Source organism: Glossina fuscipes, unplaced genomic scaffold (genome assembly GCF_014805625.2).
Source record: "Glossina fuscipes isolate IAEA_lab_2018 unplaced genomic scaffold, Yale_Gfus_2 113, whole genome shotgun sequence".
Taxonomy (NCBI): domain Eukaryota; kingdom Metazoa; phylum Arthropoda; class Insecta; order Diptera; family Glossinidae; genus Glossina; species Glossina fuscipes.
The window spans coordinates 185,058-203,628 of NW_023998456.1; the positions used below are offsets into that span (position 1 = coordinate 185,058).

An 18,571-nucleotide genomic window follows, 5' to 3' on the forward strand; every position below is an offset into this window, starting at 1 on the left:
TACCAAAAATGCTAAGTTGTTTCTATAAAAAAGCTTAAAGAGCTTATGTGAGCATGTCCAAGCTGTGAACTAAATCGGTCTAAATTTAGTAAACTCAGTTGTTCTCAAAGACCTCATTATCACAATAGTCTTTGTTGTCACATATCAATGTTTACTTTTAAGATATCGGAACTCTTATGTAGGCTGGATCCAAGAAGTAGATCTGCGTGATCAAAACTTGTGACACTGAATTGTCTATGTATGATTTTGATCTCGAAATATTAAAATTGGACGGAAATTGGTGCAAACGATACAAATCAATTTAATATGCCGAAATATTGATATCCCTCGAGCATAATTTCCAAAATAAGGCACGTACTGTAATCACCTTAAATTTGACATTTGTACGCTTGCATTCATGATATATAAAATTTAATCCAAAAATCCTTAAAATATTAAATCAATTACTAGTAATTTTATCAGGAACTAATTAGTTGAAGGCAAACCTTCCCCCTTTCCCCTCTCTCATCCTTGATATGCACAAAGCCATTGAGTAAACATTACCTCGAATAATCGGAAATTAGGCACAGCTGCGTTTCAATATCGCGCACTAATAAAAGCTTTAAATGTTAAATCGTACAGATGTTTAAACACAACATGTGCGTGTGTATGTTCGTTTTAATTTACCTAAGAATAAATCAAGGCAAACAGCGCTTGTCAATGGCAATTTTTTCGCTCTCTTTCGTGGATTATTTTATAGTTTGTGTGAATTTTTCTTCTTTTTTTTTTTTTCTTTTCAGAAAACTCCTTAGAAATAATTTAACTAAAAAGAAAAGGGATCGAAAGAGAACTGGGGGAAGGGGCGGAGAGGCGGGGGAGGAGTGTATGTGCCCATAATGCTTTGGTTGTTGGATTTTTATTATATTTTCAGTTTGATGACATTTTGCGTTGACATGTTTGCTTTTTGACAAGTGATTTACGAGTATTTTTTTACCATAAGACAGCCGGTTCACGGGCTGACTTGTTCAGAATAAAACTAAAGAACCGGACTGTTGTTGATTGTTAATGCTTTTCATTTATTTATTGTTTTTCTTTCTCGTTTAGTTTGGTTCTACACTGCGAGTCTGTGAATGATTGCCCGGATTTTATCTTTGCCGGTTGTTATGGTTTTTGCACTTGGTTTAATTTTATTCTGCTATGGTCGGTTTGAATAATACCAGTTGGTATAGAGAAAGTTAACCAAAATATTTTATTTATTTTTTTTTTTTTAATTATAAGAATTTGCACAACAATTTCATTTTAAGGTTTTAACAAGACCAATCCCTTGACAGCCACCTGCTGCTTTTTTTTTTTATTTGCGTTTTCGTGATTTCATAATAAACATGTTTCGCGAAATCAAAGAAGAACATGGCAGGCTTAAGCGTGAGGCACACACAATATGTTACTGTGCGCGATACATGAGAGCAAGGAAAAAGTTCATGGCGTTGTCCAACAAATCCCAATCAATTATGAACTTATTTCATTCAGCTCAAATTAACTTTGATTGATTCAAGTAAACATGCGACGTTCTAATCGTTAACCTTTCGCCATTCATCTCATGGAAGTATTATTTCGTCACTGGAGTTTCGTGATTGTTGAGCGAAAATCTGATCTAAGAGATTTTCATCGGCATTTTGATAGTAGAGCGGGGCCAGATATTAGCTCTATGCAGACTATTTTTGATGCAAGGACATGTTAAGCTTGTCCTGGGTTGTTCTAATGCCATCTAAACTTGTCTGCCTATGTGGTCGTGTTGTAATCATGTGTTCAACTTACAGGTTGCAATTGTTGAGATATTTTGATTTTGATTTGACACACCGACGTATTTTTCCGCAAGGACGAACGCCAATAAAGATGTTTGGGATTGGATCACTTCTTTATTGGCCTTCTCTATAACTTCCTACTTTAGAAGGTCACTGTATGAACAATTGCATATGAATAATTGATTGTGTAGGGTATTTGTGTGTAGCCTATTTCAGTATTTTTACTTGTTGTGAACGTAACGCTAAAGATAAAAGAAGGTAAGTGTCATATACAATTCAATTGAAAGGCTACTAAAGTGATCAACTTGCTCAAGGCAATATCAATAGCAATCGTTTTCTGCCGTCAATAAGAGAAATTTGTGGGTTTAAGAATGAGGTCAGCTTCTAAAAATGTTCAACATTACCCAGCTCTTCCAATTCTCACCGGGTCATTAACGATGTGTTTGACATGACATTGTCGTAATGGAAAACAATGGCTTTCACTGCACTGAACACGTCTGGGTGCTTTACTTGAACCCTGCATTCGTTATTGACAACAGAAGTACACGAGTCTGTTTCCTCTTCCCTTCACCCCCACAAACGCAAAATCTTATATGACGGGGTGTGAGAGCGAGCTTTAGCGCCATCCAAGATCAGTGCATAATTTCGCGCCATGTCGCAGTAGATGGTCAGTCGTTCATCATCTCTAAATAATATTTTCAAAAAATCACTTGAACTGATTATGGTGAACTCATTTGCTGTGCAAATATCGAGCTCGTGTTTTTTTTCAAGCTTTGTACAAATTATTCTAAACTGTTTTTGAATGCATAAAGTCTGTAGCTAGCAGCCACGGTTTTCGTTTAGAAATCAAGTGTGAAAATGGACATGATCCATTCACAACGAAGGGCAACTTCTGGCATTCTGGAGTAATTTCTCGCTTAGTCAGATAAAAGTTCAGCAATTAGTTCAACCCAATTGGCTAATGAGGAAGTATAATACAAAAATAAAAATTAGAGGTTTGTATATTTGGGATGAGAAGTAAGCAAAGTTCGACAAAGAACAAGCACAGACTTATTACCTTTTTCGATTATTAATAAAAAGTCAATCGATAGGCATTTGGACATATATCGATGCAAGAAGCAGTATCTTAACATTTATCTTTAACTGAAAAACTCTTGCATGCATTCTTGCAACAGTTTATAAATCAAGAGAATTATAATTGCATCATATATAAAAAAACAAAATTCCACATGAACATCTGTGAAAGGAAAAGAGAAAAAGAAATATATTAAGTTTATTAGCGAAAAGTAGGAAGCTTTAAAGATTGAAAATTGATTTAAGCACGATATCGACCAGACGTGCGTGTTGATGTGAATTGGTTAAATGATATATAAATTGAAAATTAGGCTTTCATGACATGTCAGGGCTTATTATCCCTAGGAATCGTCGCATGCAATGAGTTGCAAACCACAGATATCATCGTCTAAGTTTTGTTCAGTTAATTTTCATATAAAATTACTAGCACGTTGGCCAATTTCCTCTATGAAATATGACGAATTTGATGGTATTGCCATACAGGAGGTTACTTTTTACGACGAACCCTTGTATAGGGTGGGTGGGGTTTGAAAGATAAACGCATATCGTCTAAATTCGGCGTAGTTAATATTTTTATCTTGAATTATTATTGTGGACCAAGCTACTCCACAGTATAATAAAAACCACATTTCGCTAACGGAAAAAAGTTTGGTTCCCTAGAACAAAATTGGACCATTTGACTCAAATTCTTCGCATCTTCAGCGACTTTTATCGTGAAATTTTCAAAAATTTCGAGTGTTTCTTGAATAACTTTTATATTGTCAAACTTTTCATCACAACATGTTACATGGGCACTTGCCGTAAAAATGGTCCTATCTAATCCATTTTCAATTGGATTCGTTCCCTGGCCAGAACATGTCAGTGTAACGAAATCCGTCAAAATGTCTTTGAAACTGCGAGTTGTCGGTAGAATACAAGAACACGTGAAGGGAAATCAATCAAGTGGGCGTGCGGGCAAACTGCATCAAATTAGAAAGCAATTTATTACGAGTCCTTCTTGGTCTTATACGGGCAACTCCGTCGTGGATGCGATTGCTACAGTATTTATTTTCGTGGCGATGCAAAATGGCATGAATTTTATATCTTTAAAAACCTAAAGCCAATTGTCTCTTATTTGATTTTTTATAAACTTGATATAATAATAACTATTAGTTGAAAAGTTTCACCTCAATCGTCGCTGACCTTATAGCATTCACGTTATATAGAATATCATAGACCAAGTACTCTTTCTTGATGCGTAAAATCAGATTTCGGATTATGTACCGTAAGTGGGGCAGAGCACAGAAAAAGGAAAAAAGTAAGTAATTTTACACATCTCTCTCGCCCTCTTCCTCTCCGGAAGAGAAATGGAAATAGCAACGATCATCTTACTGGTCTTACATCCAACATTGGAAACTTTTTATAACGATTTGTAGTTAACACTAGAGCAAGCACCTACTTTCGTTTGATCCTCATTTATTGGTGAAATCACCACAATCCCCAAAATGGGGTCAGCAACTTTAAATTGGGCACAAATATGCCTTGATCGATTAATAATCGACAGTTAAAAAATGTTTGTGACCTGTCGAAACTGAAGCAGTCCCGAAAACACACTGACAATTTTCCCATATTTTCATCTATAATTTTTAATCCCGTAAGGACATTTCCAAAAGCGTGCGACCAACATGTTTTCTGGGACCAGCTTGGCGTTCCGTACAAAAGTAGCTTCAATTGGTTTTTAACGCTCGTTAGCATGTTCTACTAGCATGGAATTAGGGCTTTGTCGAGTGGTTTTATCACACACTTAGACAGCAGGTTTGCCGAAATATCTTCAAGGGATTGAAAGTCGTTGACGAAATCATGAAAAAATTATCGTTTTTTTCAAGATTATTTTAGTTTCCCCTTTATGGTAGGCGTGTAGTATGCAGACAGATCGCAATCATTTTTTTAACATTGGATTCTTAGTCAATTAAGGAATATTTTTGCCAAACGTCAGTTTACTACGTTTATGTTTACGTCTGCACAAGTCGCAAAAATGTCACATCAAAAGGATCCTTTTTGGAAGGAATAGGGATAAGTCATGCATATCTCAAACACCCGATCAGTTAGAAAAAAATTGATTATAGACTTTTGAAGGTCTTTTCGTATAAGTAAAAGTCACCAAAAACTGTTGTCGCATTTACTGGTGAATTAGCATTTTTGGAAGATCCGTAATGAAAATGACGGTATGATGGTAGCTCTAGTTTTAAGACGTATTGGTCTCGGAGTAGCATGTTTATTAGTGCCAGGTCCAAAATGAATTCCGAAATCGCGTAGATTGGCTTTAAATTCTTGCTTACGGCCGAAATCTGTATATTGATCAGATTTGATTTAATTTTGTTCCTTTTTTTAATCACTTACCATTTCTTAAATGAACTGCCGAAGACTTGAAATATGTACGTATATATATATATATAAACGTGTATCACAAACTACAAATCACAAATCAAATGTTATTCTTTTATGCGCCTTATTAACGTAATTGTTGTATTTGTTGCAAGGCCAACACCCTTAAAAACGGATATAAATGCCAAAATATATTAAAAAAAAAAGCAAAAAAAAAACAAAAACTAATCAAGAAGAAAGAGAAAACACTGTCTGGAAAATCACACACACTTTCTTTTGGCCACAAAGCAAGAAAAGTAAAAAAATAAAAAAAAAACAACAAACAAAGGAACCATAGGTTCATTCACATACACAATGAAAGTGCAATTTTCTTACACTTTCTTCGTTTCAACTTTCTCCTTGACTACCTATTCAGAATTTGTTGAAGAGCATTAAGGTTGCGTTTTCAAGTCACATATTTTATATTTATAGATTGATAGAGATACGCATACACAACCACAATCGTATGCCAAGACGCCAAAAATTCCCCATACAAGTGGCAAAAGTCACACAAAAAATAAAAAGAATAACGAAAAAATTCCGTTGTTATTATGACCTCCCGGTTATGAAAGCGCCTGCAGTTAACTGACAAAAGCCGCCGGCAAACTGACGGCAACGAAACAAAATAAAAAATTAACAATCCTAAGGGTTGTAAGTAACAATACATTGTTAGACATTCGCTGCGTTTTTTTATTCCTTTTACCGGAAATCAGAGAACATACCACGCGCGTCCTTTCATTTTAACTGCACACTTTTATACAAACATGAAACCAAGCGCAACGACAACATATGGAATTTGGTATTGAACCTTTCGAAATATAAGAGAGAGAGAGAGAGATGGCGAGGAAGAGAGAACCGGAACGATGTGAATTGAATTCCGCCGCAGCAGTAAGAGCAGTGTAAACGTGAGTCCTTACGAATATTATTCTCACTCTATAGAAAGCAATAAACGTATCCCGTTTATGCCGTAGTAGTAGTACGTGTTTAAGACGAATGCGGCAAACAATAGAAAAACAAAGTAAATTTTGTAATTGTGAGGAAGGTAAAGAAGGTATGTAAGTGTTAGGTCCCTTTACGAATTAAATTTCGAATGAATTATTCTCTTCTTCTTTTCTTTTTTTTTTTTAATGCAAGAATTCAATTTTACGCGTATTTAACTTTTAATCAAGTTATTGTTAAGTCAAGTTTCAGTTTAAAGTCTGTAAGAGGATTTAGAAGAGAAGAAAGTTTCCTCTCTCCAGGATAAAACTCATTTTCCTTAATTTTACCTTTACATCGACCTCCTTTTTTTCGAAAGATTTTTTACTAAAACGAATTTTTGCTTAATTACCGTTGAGCCTTCGTGTTTGCGTTTTATGCTCTACGTCTTTTATGGTTTAGGGATATATTAAAGTTTGTGCAGATGTATGCAATATCCAGAAGGATTTGAGACATTGTTATTTATGATTATTTCCTATAAATTGGCGAGACAACTAAATTCAAAGCCTAAAGTCTTCAAACACCAGCATCTGACGTTGTCGGCCTTATTGAAAACTCTATCGCGCTTGAGATTTGAACCGAAGATCATTGGCTAGTTAGTTGAGAAACTCAGTCTACTCGGCCACGCATGCAAGTAGGACTTAAGACGGAAACACCTTTTCTTAAGCTTACAAGTTCGTCTGTCCGTCTTTTTGTCTTTTGTTGAGCCTACATCCCGCAATTTTTAACAAATTTCGATGAAATTTGGTACACTGACGTGTTTTGACTCAAGGAGAAAGGCTATGGTGCGGATTGGACCACTTTTTCGACCACGCCTTATTTTAAAAAGTCATTATATGGATAAATGTATTAAACGAAGTATTTTGAGTACTTATTTGACGAAAGGTATTTGATGGCAGGCCATGTCCCGCTATAGCGCTTTCACTTCTTTTCCTTATAAAAAATTTTTAATTTTATTCATCAATTTTCTAAATAAATATCAATTCGTAGTTGATTTAGTTTAGATCCATTTGTAAGTTGGTCCATCAGTCCATGCGTTAATTCCATCTGTCCGCTTTCGAAGAAGGCCAGAATTGCGATAAGAAATTATATAATTGCTTGGAATAAATCGTGTTTTAAAATTATCTAACATTCGTTCGCCAACTCATTATTAAAACTTCAAAAAAAAAAGCAGATAAGGTGTTAAAAATTCCGTAACATTTTTATCAACTTTTTATCGAAAAACTATTTTCGAATAAATGTAGATCTACATCTTTTTTATTTAGATTAATGAAATATGTCTGTGCCCGATAAGGCCAATATATCCAGTAGCGTGGTGAGTTTTCACGATTTCTTGATTCTTTGACTTAATTGTTTTTGATTTTATTAATTTTTCCAATAAACTTATTTAATTTTTGTTCATCAAGTTTGAGGTTATGAATTCTTTCTCTTTAATTTTATGCTTTATTGATTCCTGAGTTGGATTGTACGCTAAAGTTGGTTGTGTTTTTGTCATTGATATCATAAAAACTCAGTTCTGTAAGCAAATCTTTGTCACATTTACGTAAAAATATTCGAGAGCAAGAAACTAGCATTCGATGCTGAAAATGAACTGACAGAAAGAGGAAACAGAAGCGTAGAGATAATGTGTCCTGCAAGGTGTCAATTTAGATTGTCATAATATCGTGAATGAATGTGTAGTAGTAACAGTGGTGTGGTCTCGAATGTGGACGAGTTCAATAACTTATGCTAACTTTCTAGCAGAATCGTCACATAATTAGAGATTGGTTTGCGTGGTTTAGCGGTATGGCTGCAAGCATTACTTTTATTTTGTGCCCCATTTATAGTTGGTTGCAAATTAGAGCGAAGGTTCATTTACTTAACATATATAGCTTAGATGACGTGTTATTGAATATGACATACACGAAAAAGGAGCATCTATATAGTATATTCTTATATCGTCCTACAGCAAGTTGCAGAGGGTTGTACAACAATTTGAATGTTTACGGAGTTTACTGGGCTGCTACGTATGGCTGAGTCTGAATCTTTCATTTCCACAATCATCTTCAATAACATCCTTATATTTGGGCATTCCGTCGTGCCCTCAAAACAGCGAAAGAATCTCGAAATTCGATCACCTATAATATTGCGTGGGCGTGAAAGATATTTTGGATTTTTGAACATGAATAGTAGAGCTTTCCATGAAATAAAGTTAGAAAAGTGTTCTTCTATTATGCTTCTATTTCTATAGTTTATGAGTAATGAGCAGAATAGAATTCCATTCAGTTTTTGCTAATGCTCACTGTGGCAGCGTCCTCTGGCCGATTTGTCTAATTTCTGCGTGCAGTACTTTCCCATGATTCTGCCGAATTTGGAGACGACAACTTTATTTTTGCGGCCGAGAGAATGTTTACCGCATTCAGACAGACGGACGGATAAGCCCAAGTCTGTTTAGAATTGGAGAGTTCTAAAAATCTAGTAAGCAAAGGATACTCTTCGACCAGATCTATTCGAATAGTCACAGAGAATGAACAGAAAATTGAAACTTCTTTGATATCTTAATATTTACGATACCGTGTGTGCCGGCAACGAGCAGCGCCCTACACATTAGGATTTTCAAAAGTTCTCTGTAGACAAGCAACACATTTGACTCAATTGATTGAAAATTCCATTCTGGCCCAAACATACATACACGTATACATGCATGCATGCATGTGCTTGAGGAATCGTTCATAGTTAAATCTAACCATTTTATTACATTTCTCATCCGTTAGTAGAAGAAGAAAATAAACAGAAAAGCGGTCAAAAAAGTCGAGAGCAATGAAAGAGCGGATCAATATTGACTTAAATTGTTAATTAAAAAGTGGCGTATAATTTTTTTTTTATTTTCTTATTCTATTTATTTCACTTTTACAGCTGTCTTGTTTGCCGTACATCAAACAAAGTTTTAATGAAATTCAACAGAGCGTAAGAAAATTTGTTATTACTGTTGATGAACGGGTGGACATTTTAAATAAAAACAAATAAAACATTAAATAATAAAAAAAAACATCCCCGAATTGCATAAAGCTTTTTTTTTGTTTTCCTTTTTTTTTTATTTTGCTTTTTCAAGCTTGTTGCATATGAAGAACGACGAAGTTTTAATGGCACAAAAAATGTTTGTAGGCGGATTTAGAAAGAGGAAGGATATTTATATAAAATAACATTACAAACTAAAAACAGACTTTACTTAAATGCAAATTGTGAGCTTAGGTCTCCAGCACATCAAAGTATGTTTGCCCACATAAACGTAAATGATTTTATTATAAGCAAGTGAAAATGTAGCCGCTTCAAATGCAATTGGAATAAGACCGTTTTTCAAAATTAAATAATTAAAGCATTTTTATAAAAGCAAATAAAACCACGTGTTCGGTGGGACACGTGCCCACCATTAAATACCCTACACTGCTTCACTTAAAATGGTTATTCATATACCGACTTTTCAAAATAAGTTGTGACGAACCCTTTTCAATAGCGTTCGTCCTCGGGTCAGGACTTGTCAGAGTGTAATAAATGTCAACAAAATATCTTCAAAATAGCGACCTATAGATTAAGCATAAAAAAATGAAATGGACAGACGGACGGGCGAGACCAGACAGATGGCGGACAAGAAGGATGAATCGATAGATATAATAAAAGGTGTGTTTATCTCACGTCCTGTTCGGCTGCAACTCAATGGTCGTGGGTTCGAACCTCAAGCGCGGTAGAGTTTTTAATGAAGCCGATAGCTTTAGTTGGAAATGCTTTAAGACTTTAGCCTCTTTGGCTAAAGTAAGAATAATAATAATAGTAATGATATGAAGTACTTCTGGGTATTGAATACATCCGCACACTTGTAGCACAAACGGCGGAGACTAAAAAAGTGCTCACTTCAAATGGAACTAAACTGAGCTCAGTTCTGAAATATAAAGAATCAAAGTATTACGATTATTATTATTATAATTTTAGACTAAAAGAAAAGAAATGCTGTCTGTCTGTCGGCTCTCTTTAGTAGAGCAAATTAAGTATCGCGTCTAGTAGGCTTAGTAAAGTCATATTTGGAGGAACTAGATGAGGCTTAACACAGCAGCAGTGCCGCTGATAGTATGGTATGTAAATTTGCTTCCATAAGTTTTTCTTTAACTTTCCCTCCAATGTATCTTTGAGGGTTCAACCTTTCCACAATGTCGTTCGTAATTGGAGGCGCAAAACCAGTAGACATTGCTTGTTGACCCGGTCAGTTATCTAATTTCTAATCAAACTGACATGAGCAACGCGTTGCTATTCGTTAATTTGTTAATAACGCTTCAGCTGCAAATCAAGGGTCTCAGGATAGCTTTTATCACAGACAGACTACATAACAGTCTTGGGGGTGTTTTGACAAGCAACGTCCACAGCTTAAAGGATAATTCTAGATTTGGTTGTGAAAGTTGAAGCACTTTCGTGAAGTATGTGATTAGGCAGAACATATCCTGAAGCATCTACCATGCCGTGGGCATATGGTAAACCCTAGATTCGAAGCCAGCTGCCAAACTTCATTTATGACTATATGGTTTTTTTCACAATCAGATTTTTGAAGGCATAGGTCGGAGTGTTAAAGCAGTATTGGTGGGATGTCTTCTTACTTGTTTTAGCAAATTCATTGGAGCATGATTTCTTTATAAAAATAATTGAAAAAATCTAAGGTTTATAGAAAGTTACAGCAAAAATATTACTTTCAATGCATAATCACCCACACATTTACAGCAATCTTAAAGCAACAATCTTTTAATTTCTGTTATCATTAATTATTATTGTGATGACTTCAGCGGATATTGATTTTTAAAGGAGATGATGTAGTCGAACTCATGCTAAGATGAAAAGCCGCATACCATTACCCTTAAAGCTGTTATGGTTTCATTAAAATTGCTTGAAGAGAATTTTTGTATTAGTTAAATTAAAACAAGTAAGAACATTATAGTCGGGTTTGATCGACTATTAGATACCTTACACCCTTCATCTAATACTCGTCTTCATCTCCACTCGTTTCGGTAATACAATATCAAAACTTACACATTATTTTTATGCGAATGCATACTTGCCACGAAAGCACGCATATCGGAGGAATTCTCATATCCAAAAAATAGACTTACGTGTCCAAATTTGGTAAGATTGATTTCTATATCAAATTACTATTATGAAATAATTTTCGCCATGATATATTAAAAATTATACCTTTTTACTATACACATATTCAGTGTGCATAGGAACCGTAATGGGAGAGCATTCAAAATATTTCGCCAGTCGAAACAACTTTTTCGCATCAATATAGAATTTCCCAGAATTTATTACAGAACTAGTTTTCTTGAGAAATTTGAAAAATTGCAATTTTTTCCATAAAACGTCCTTTTAAAGTGGGCCTTTATATTGGGCGTGATCGGACAAGTGGACCGGTCGTTCATCCGCGTCTCAAATTTCATCAAAATATCTCAAAAATTGCGATCTGTAGGTTGAACGCCAATTTATATGGACATACAATAGACGGGCAAACAGACGAACAGACAGGCTTATGATTACGATTCTGAATCGATCGGTATAATAAAAGATGGATCTGTGTTAAGTCCTTCTGCATTTGACTCACGTCCGTGCAAACTTAATATACGATGTACACTATGCGATGTAGGGTATCTCAAGCATTATTTGTCTTAATGAAAATTCTCGTAAGACAACATAAGAAGGGAATAATGTAATAGAAAACCGTTTGGGAAGAGTGGTTTGGAATTAATTTTTTATTTGGATAACAAAGAAGATATTTTGGCATAGTACGAAATCTATAGCCGCAGAGAAGCGAAATAATCTGACGTGATGAAATTCCCATCTACTTGCACTAAGTGTAGCCGAGACAATGAAGATTAAAGGAAATATTTTCTAATATTTCATAAAAATGTAAGGACACGTTCTGCTTTTTTTCAGCTGCTTATAATTCGAGTATAAAAAATTATTGACAGAAAGAGAAAAGTCTGCCGGAGAAAATATCAGTAAAATGAGGGGTGTCTAGCGATATCTATAAATCTAACAGTGGACAGATTTAAGGTCTTATGCACTTGAAATAACTTATTTCTCATTAAAATAATTTACTTATTAGTATAAAGCGTAGTTAGTTTAGTTTTAATAAAATAACATACTTGTATGCATGTTTATGTGCATTATATGTTTTATATCTTTTGTAATACGAATAAAATCAACTTTTTATAAATGCGAGTGTTGTTGTACTCTTGTTGAAAACGTCAACCGAATTGATTAATGTGTGTTAATATCTTTAGATTGATTTAAATGCAAACCACTATAAAGCCCACTTGTATCTATTTGATTTATAGTGACACAAGCAATACTTCGCTGACACCGAATTGTTTTGCACTCTCTACTCAACACTAACATATGCTGTCCACCACAGGGGAATAAATATTAAGAGACTCTTGTCACTAGAATCTTTTTACACTCTCTACTTTTGGGGAGAAATATCGGGATATGTTTGTCGGTAGATCAAGTTGTGTCATATTGACGCGGGTTCGAAAGGTGACATTTCCGTCTACTTCTTTTACGCAAACAGTTTTGTATTTCGGTAATCGTCTCAAAGTTGATGTTATGGTAAGAACTCATATTATATGAAATTTTTAACAGAACTCACTGCACTGTACAATGTCACCGTCAACACGTTGTGCCAGCGTGAGAAGTATTTCTAAGCTTAAGGATCAGGATGATTTATCGAATGCAACAGGATGTAGATGGATGGTTTCGTTCTAGAAATTTCAATGTCATATAAGTAAGAAGATTAAATTCGGTTGGGACCGACCCATTGGATACTCATCACCGTTATTGTATAAGCGATTGAAAAAAAGGAAAAAAGTAAATTTGCATACCCCCATTATGTCGAGTGGGCGTGGTTGATTTTTTTCTATTTTTGTAGCATAATTTTGTGGAAATTTACATTTCGTGTCTCTTGTAGTTTAGCGGCAACGAGGAAGAGATACGGAAAGCGAAAGTGTTCTCAGCTTTGACATATGGGTGCAATGAGGCTTACTTGTGAAGAAGAAAAGTCGACAAAGTTTTATAAAACATCGAAGAACGTCGTTATGTAAGTAACCATGACCTTGTTAAGTAATTAAATATGAATTATTAAGACAATTTTAAATTATTTGTGGACGGCTCGATATACAAATCGGTTGTCGGCGAAATCGAACCATTTCTGGAGCACCATTGAAAAATGGGTAGAAAATGGGTAGACATGACAAAGACTGTGACCAAAAAAGTGTGAAGTACGATAAACCGCTTCAAAGCCATGACTGATACTTCACAAGATTATGCTGTGCATATAACGCGATAGGGAGGGGGATTATTCATTGTAATGCGGTACTGTGTAAGACGGAGTCACGGGAGTCGGCCAGAATTGATCAACACGAAAAACACAATTTTTCATTACGAGAATGCTAGACCTTACATATTTTTGATGAGCCTGCCTTGGTTGCGAAGTTTTGAGTTCATTAAAAAAAGTAAAAAAATCTACTTAAAAGCAAGGAAATCCATTGTACTGAGTGACGGACCACCATTAAACACCCACACCATCCTACAGTTGTAGGAAATGTAGCCTGGTCGAATAAGGGGCCCGATCCGAAACTTTTTCAATAGCGGACGTTTGGCCCAGCCAATTCAGGTCCAATGTACGTCAGTTTCATTAAAATAGGTAGGATGGAGGCAAGAAAATCCCACGGGCAGACGGACTCACAAGCTTAGATCGATTCATTGGCTCATTGTGAAAGAATGAATAGAAGGTGGGCGGATCTATCTCAAATCCTTCTGAGGGCTGCATACGTCCTTTACCACAAGTGACGTAGGCTATCAAAAATTGCGTTTGTTTAAAAAAAAATTAGTAAATGAACTAAAGGATGGCAAGCAAATGTTGTCGCATTCTCTTTTATGTAACAATATGTAAAAGCTTCGGGTGCTTAAGATATTAATTTGTAAAAAATTATATTTTTTTTTTGAAACGACCCAAAATTAATTTGTGTGTAGGTATATAAAAGCGACACTGGGATAAAATTTTTTGTCGTTGTTGTAGTTAATGTTAATAAACATTTATTTCAAAAAATGTTTTTAAATGTAACTATAGTGGGCCCTGACCAATCATTACACAACCAGCATCACTCCTCTGTTATTCGTAGAACGAGTTTCGAAAATAGAAGGTTATACGAGAAGCTGTCGAAAAATGTTCCGATCAAAACCATTTTCAATAATGTTCCTCCTTAGGGCAAAACATGTCGATGTACCGGAGTTGATCAAAGTTTCTTCTCTCCTTTCCGGATTTTCCACACATCCGCGAAAACTTCATCATAGTATCTCATTATAGTTTTGCGATTTGTAGATTGAACACAACAAGACGGATCAAAATATATGCAGTAAAGACAAAATTTGGCAAATGTACTCACTTTGTGAAGGAATAGGAAAAAAAGTTAATATTATGTGATTTCTTATCCTCTCTTTTCTCGGATCAAAAAGAGGAAACCACTACTTTTCGATGCTTTCAAATAAAACTAAAATTTTTTCAAATTTTTTCTGAAATCTCCGGAGATAGATTTCACTCCCACCGTAATGAAGTTTCTTATAGCTATACTTAAATTTAATAAATTTTACAAAGAAAGGTATTAATTAAAGAGGAATTTTTACTTAATCTATTCAAATTTCTTTAAATGCTGTGGCTTTTGTAATTTTTGAACTTTTATGTATAAGTGGAGCTTTACTCAAGTATCTCTTATTCCATGGGGTTCATGAATTTTATTGCAGCGCTTGCTTACTTTGTGCTTTTTTGAAGAGGATTCCTGCTTGCAATCTCGCAAGAAATTACTATCTTTACGGTTTGGTTTGGCATGCAACAAACAGGAGTTTACTCTGTGCTTCTAATATTATGTAACACAATGCCCAAATATTCCCAGTTTGTGTCTTTGCATTTATAGTATCATAATGCAAAAAGTCACAGCTCTGAAAATTGGCTTTAATGCTGCCATCGGCATAGGCTACAAGACACCGAAAATTTCCTTTCCACTTTTGAATTATAAGCACCGATGTCCATTTGACTTCACTTAACATTTTTTCAATTCTCTCAAATTCAAATTCTTATAAAAAAGTTGTCGAGTAAGTGACGAGTGTTTGCAATTCGTGTGTCAGCACGAACATATAGAGGCTTGCGAAGATTTCCGATTCATTTCTTAAATTGTCACTATCGATGTCCATTTAAGTTTAGTTTCAAAACTTTCCATATTCTCAGTTCTCTAAAATTATCGTAAAAGTTGTCGAGTAAGTGACGAGTGTTCACAATTCGTTGTATAAGCCAAATATAATTATTTTCTTCTCTTACTTTTCCTTGATTGTATGTACAGAGAGAAAAGAATACACGCTGGAAAAAAAAATGTTTCTTGTTGTTGTTTGAATGCCTGCAAATAATGGCCTATCAAGTGTAGCCGAGTGCAGAGGTGTTTATTGTATGGCATCATAGTAAGTAAATGCATTTATCTCTTATCCCTCTCAGCTTCACTTTCTTTGCTTTCTTTCTTTTTAAAAAGTCATGTGACTAAATACTTTGTTTCTAAACGAGTGCATTTGAAAAATGATGACATTTGCAAATTATTAAGACATACACAATCAAACACACACACGTATGCCCGCATGTAAACGCACAAACTGCCTAAAGAAGGAGTGAATTTTATTCATTCATTTGCTCTGCTAACTTTACTTTACTTCAATTAACGTTAAAGATTAGAGCGAGCTATTAAAAAAGTTTCTGATAACAAAATAAATTTGAAATTTTTTCGTGAAATATTGACTCAAAGCCGATAATTATTCTAAATTTGGCATCAAGGCTGCCGCTATGTTGTGTGATGTTATGAGATCATTTTTGACATTAACTTGAAGTTTAATTGTATAACTTCTGATAAATGATCGTAAATTATTTAAACATATCATTTACGCTACATATGAATGGCACGCAAAGAATTTTTACACGCATGTCTTTAGTCGTCTAAGAAGCAACGCAACAAAGTGTCATATACCAGGAAGCTTCCCTGTTTGACGTTTCAGAGAAGTAAGATAAATACAGAAACGATGTGTAAGTGAAAATTGTGGATTATATTATTATGCCCATCACCGAAGAATGCCTCAGGAAACTTCAGAGACCCGACAAAGTATATGCGCGCTTGATAAGCAACATGCCCGTCTGTCCGTCACTGTAATCTCTCATGTAAACATTCCCCTCGCCGCTTTCGGCATCAAATTTAGCAGAGACATTGCTTGTTCTTGCACGCAGATTAGTGTTGAAAATGGGCCAAATCGGTCGAAGGACACGTCCGCGGCAAAGCGTAAACTGAACGCCACCCCATTTTTGCTCACTACTCACCTGCAATTTTCTACGTTTACGTAAAGGGAAACTCTATTATTTATGTGCAAAAATGGAAAAAGTCGGCCATGCCCATACAAAGGTGTAAGTAATTGAGTTTGCTTGTTTTTTTTTTTGAGCTTTTACGCTTATGACTCAGTCATAAGACAAACAAGACAGAATGTTGATAATTATTTTATACATTCTTCAAGTGAAGATATATCATCTGCCTAACAATGTGTCAATTTTGAAATAAATGTGGTGGAGAACACGACGTGATGGATTTATTTTTTCTTAATAACACCCTCAATATGGGTATCAAATGAAAAGACTTGGAGAGTAAAAGGCGATAAGGTAAACGTATTGACACTAAATTAATTATGGTCGGCGTCGCGACGTGGTGGATCAATTTTCTCTTAACAAGACAACCGATATGGGTATCAAATGAAGGAATTTGGAGAGTAGAAGTCTATAAGGTAAACGTGTTGATACTAAATTAACTATAGTCGGCGCCACAACGTGGTGGATTAATTGTTTTTAATAAAACCATCGATATGGGTATCAAATAAAAACACTCGGAGAGTGAAATGCAAAAAGTCAAGTGTCTTAATTCTAAATTAATTACGGTGGAAGTTTAATACATAAAATCTACACATAATCCTAAGCGACTATTAGGGCATTGCGGTTCTGAGTGCCATATGCTTTTATGTACGAGCTGTGTTCAATAATGTTCGAAAAGCAGTTCAGAAGTGTTTTAAGAGCCGATACGTAGTTATTCTTGAATAACCGATTTTGTATATATGTCATGGATATGTCGAATTTGGACATAATAACTGAAAATTTATTGAACAAATTGATACATGCTGAGTGTATAAGAAAGTCTTTACGAATCACTCAGGGTATGCCACGTATACGTGCAACAACATGCCAACGTTTATAAAGAGGTTGGCAAAAACACAAAGGTATAGCGTGTAGGTGGGTATCCAATCGGTAAGTGTTATGCCTTTAGCTAGAGCTAAAAGTGAAAGCTTAGCTCAGCAATCCTTGACCTCGGGGTGTACACATATTATGTACTCGACAAATTTCTTGCGGTTTTTCCCGACACCAGGTTCAAATAAGTTTTTTCATGTAGCCGGACAGATAATTAGGATTAAAGGTATGTATGGTTATATGCAGCAGTGACAAGTAATTTTGGAAATGGAAGATCAAAGTGAGCACAAGGGACATATTGTGCTTTTTTATTCCAAGAGCCGCAGAAGTGGGTAGAGAAATATGTGCGGTACATGGCCAAAATGGGTTCGCTCTGAGAATTCTTCAGTTAAAACTTCGCTGTGTTCTGGTAGGTCAAATACCATTGATGATGACCAACTAAAGGTTACAATTGTAGCTGATCGATCATAACGATTCGTGAGATTGCGAACGAAACCTAATTCATCCAAAGCAACCGTTAGTGCATTGCATAAAAGGATAGGTACTTTTTAAAAAGATGGATATTTCGACTTTATATGATTTAAAAGAAACACAGCGCATTAATGACTGCGATGTGCTTTTAAGATGAAACCAAAATGATCCATCGCTGAAGACAGTTGTAACTGCTTAATGGGTCGAGCAACGCAATAGTTCATGGTCGAAACACGGTGAGCTACTTCAAGCAATAGCCACAGTACGTCCATTTACGAAAAGAGAATTTTGCTATCAGCGTAGTTATACTGACTCCATGTTACATAATGAGCTCTGCCGTGTAACAAAATAATCAGTGATGAGGTATACTGTGAATAACATACACAGTGTGAATGTGTACTGTAAATAATCAAACTCAATGAAGCCCTGCAGCAGAACGGCCATCATTGGTTGGCCGAAGAAATATTCTTTTTTATCACGACAGTGCAAGACCTCATACTTCTTTCGTGACTCGGCAATAATTATTAGAACTTGG

General features: G+C 35.3%; 1 protein-coding gene across 8 annotated transcripts in view; it reads right to left on the reverse strand.

Moving 5' to 3' along the window:
• The window catches only part of LOC119639736 (probable WRKY transcription factor protein 1), a 158,061-nt gene that overhangs the window by 15,479 nt on the left and 124,011 nt on the right, over positions 1-18,571 (reverse strand). The window contains exon 1 of one of the 8 annotated variants that reach the window (XM_038037366.1): positions 5,235-5,348. The exons of the other annotated variants lie outside the window; for them this stretch is intronic. Within the exon in view, the coding sequence (XP_037893294.1) occupies positions 5,235-5,237 (3 nt within the window). The 5' untranslated portion in view covers positions 5,238-5,348. Of the gene's footprint in view, positions 1-5,234; positions 5,349-18,571 lie in introns of those variants that run through there. 8 annotated transcript variants of the gene reach the window in all.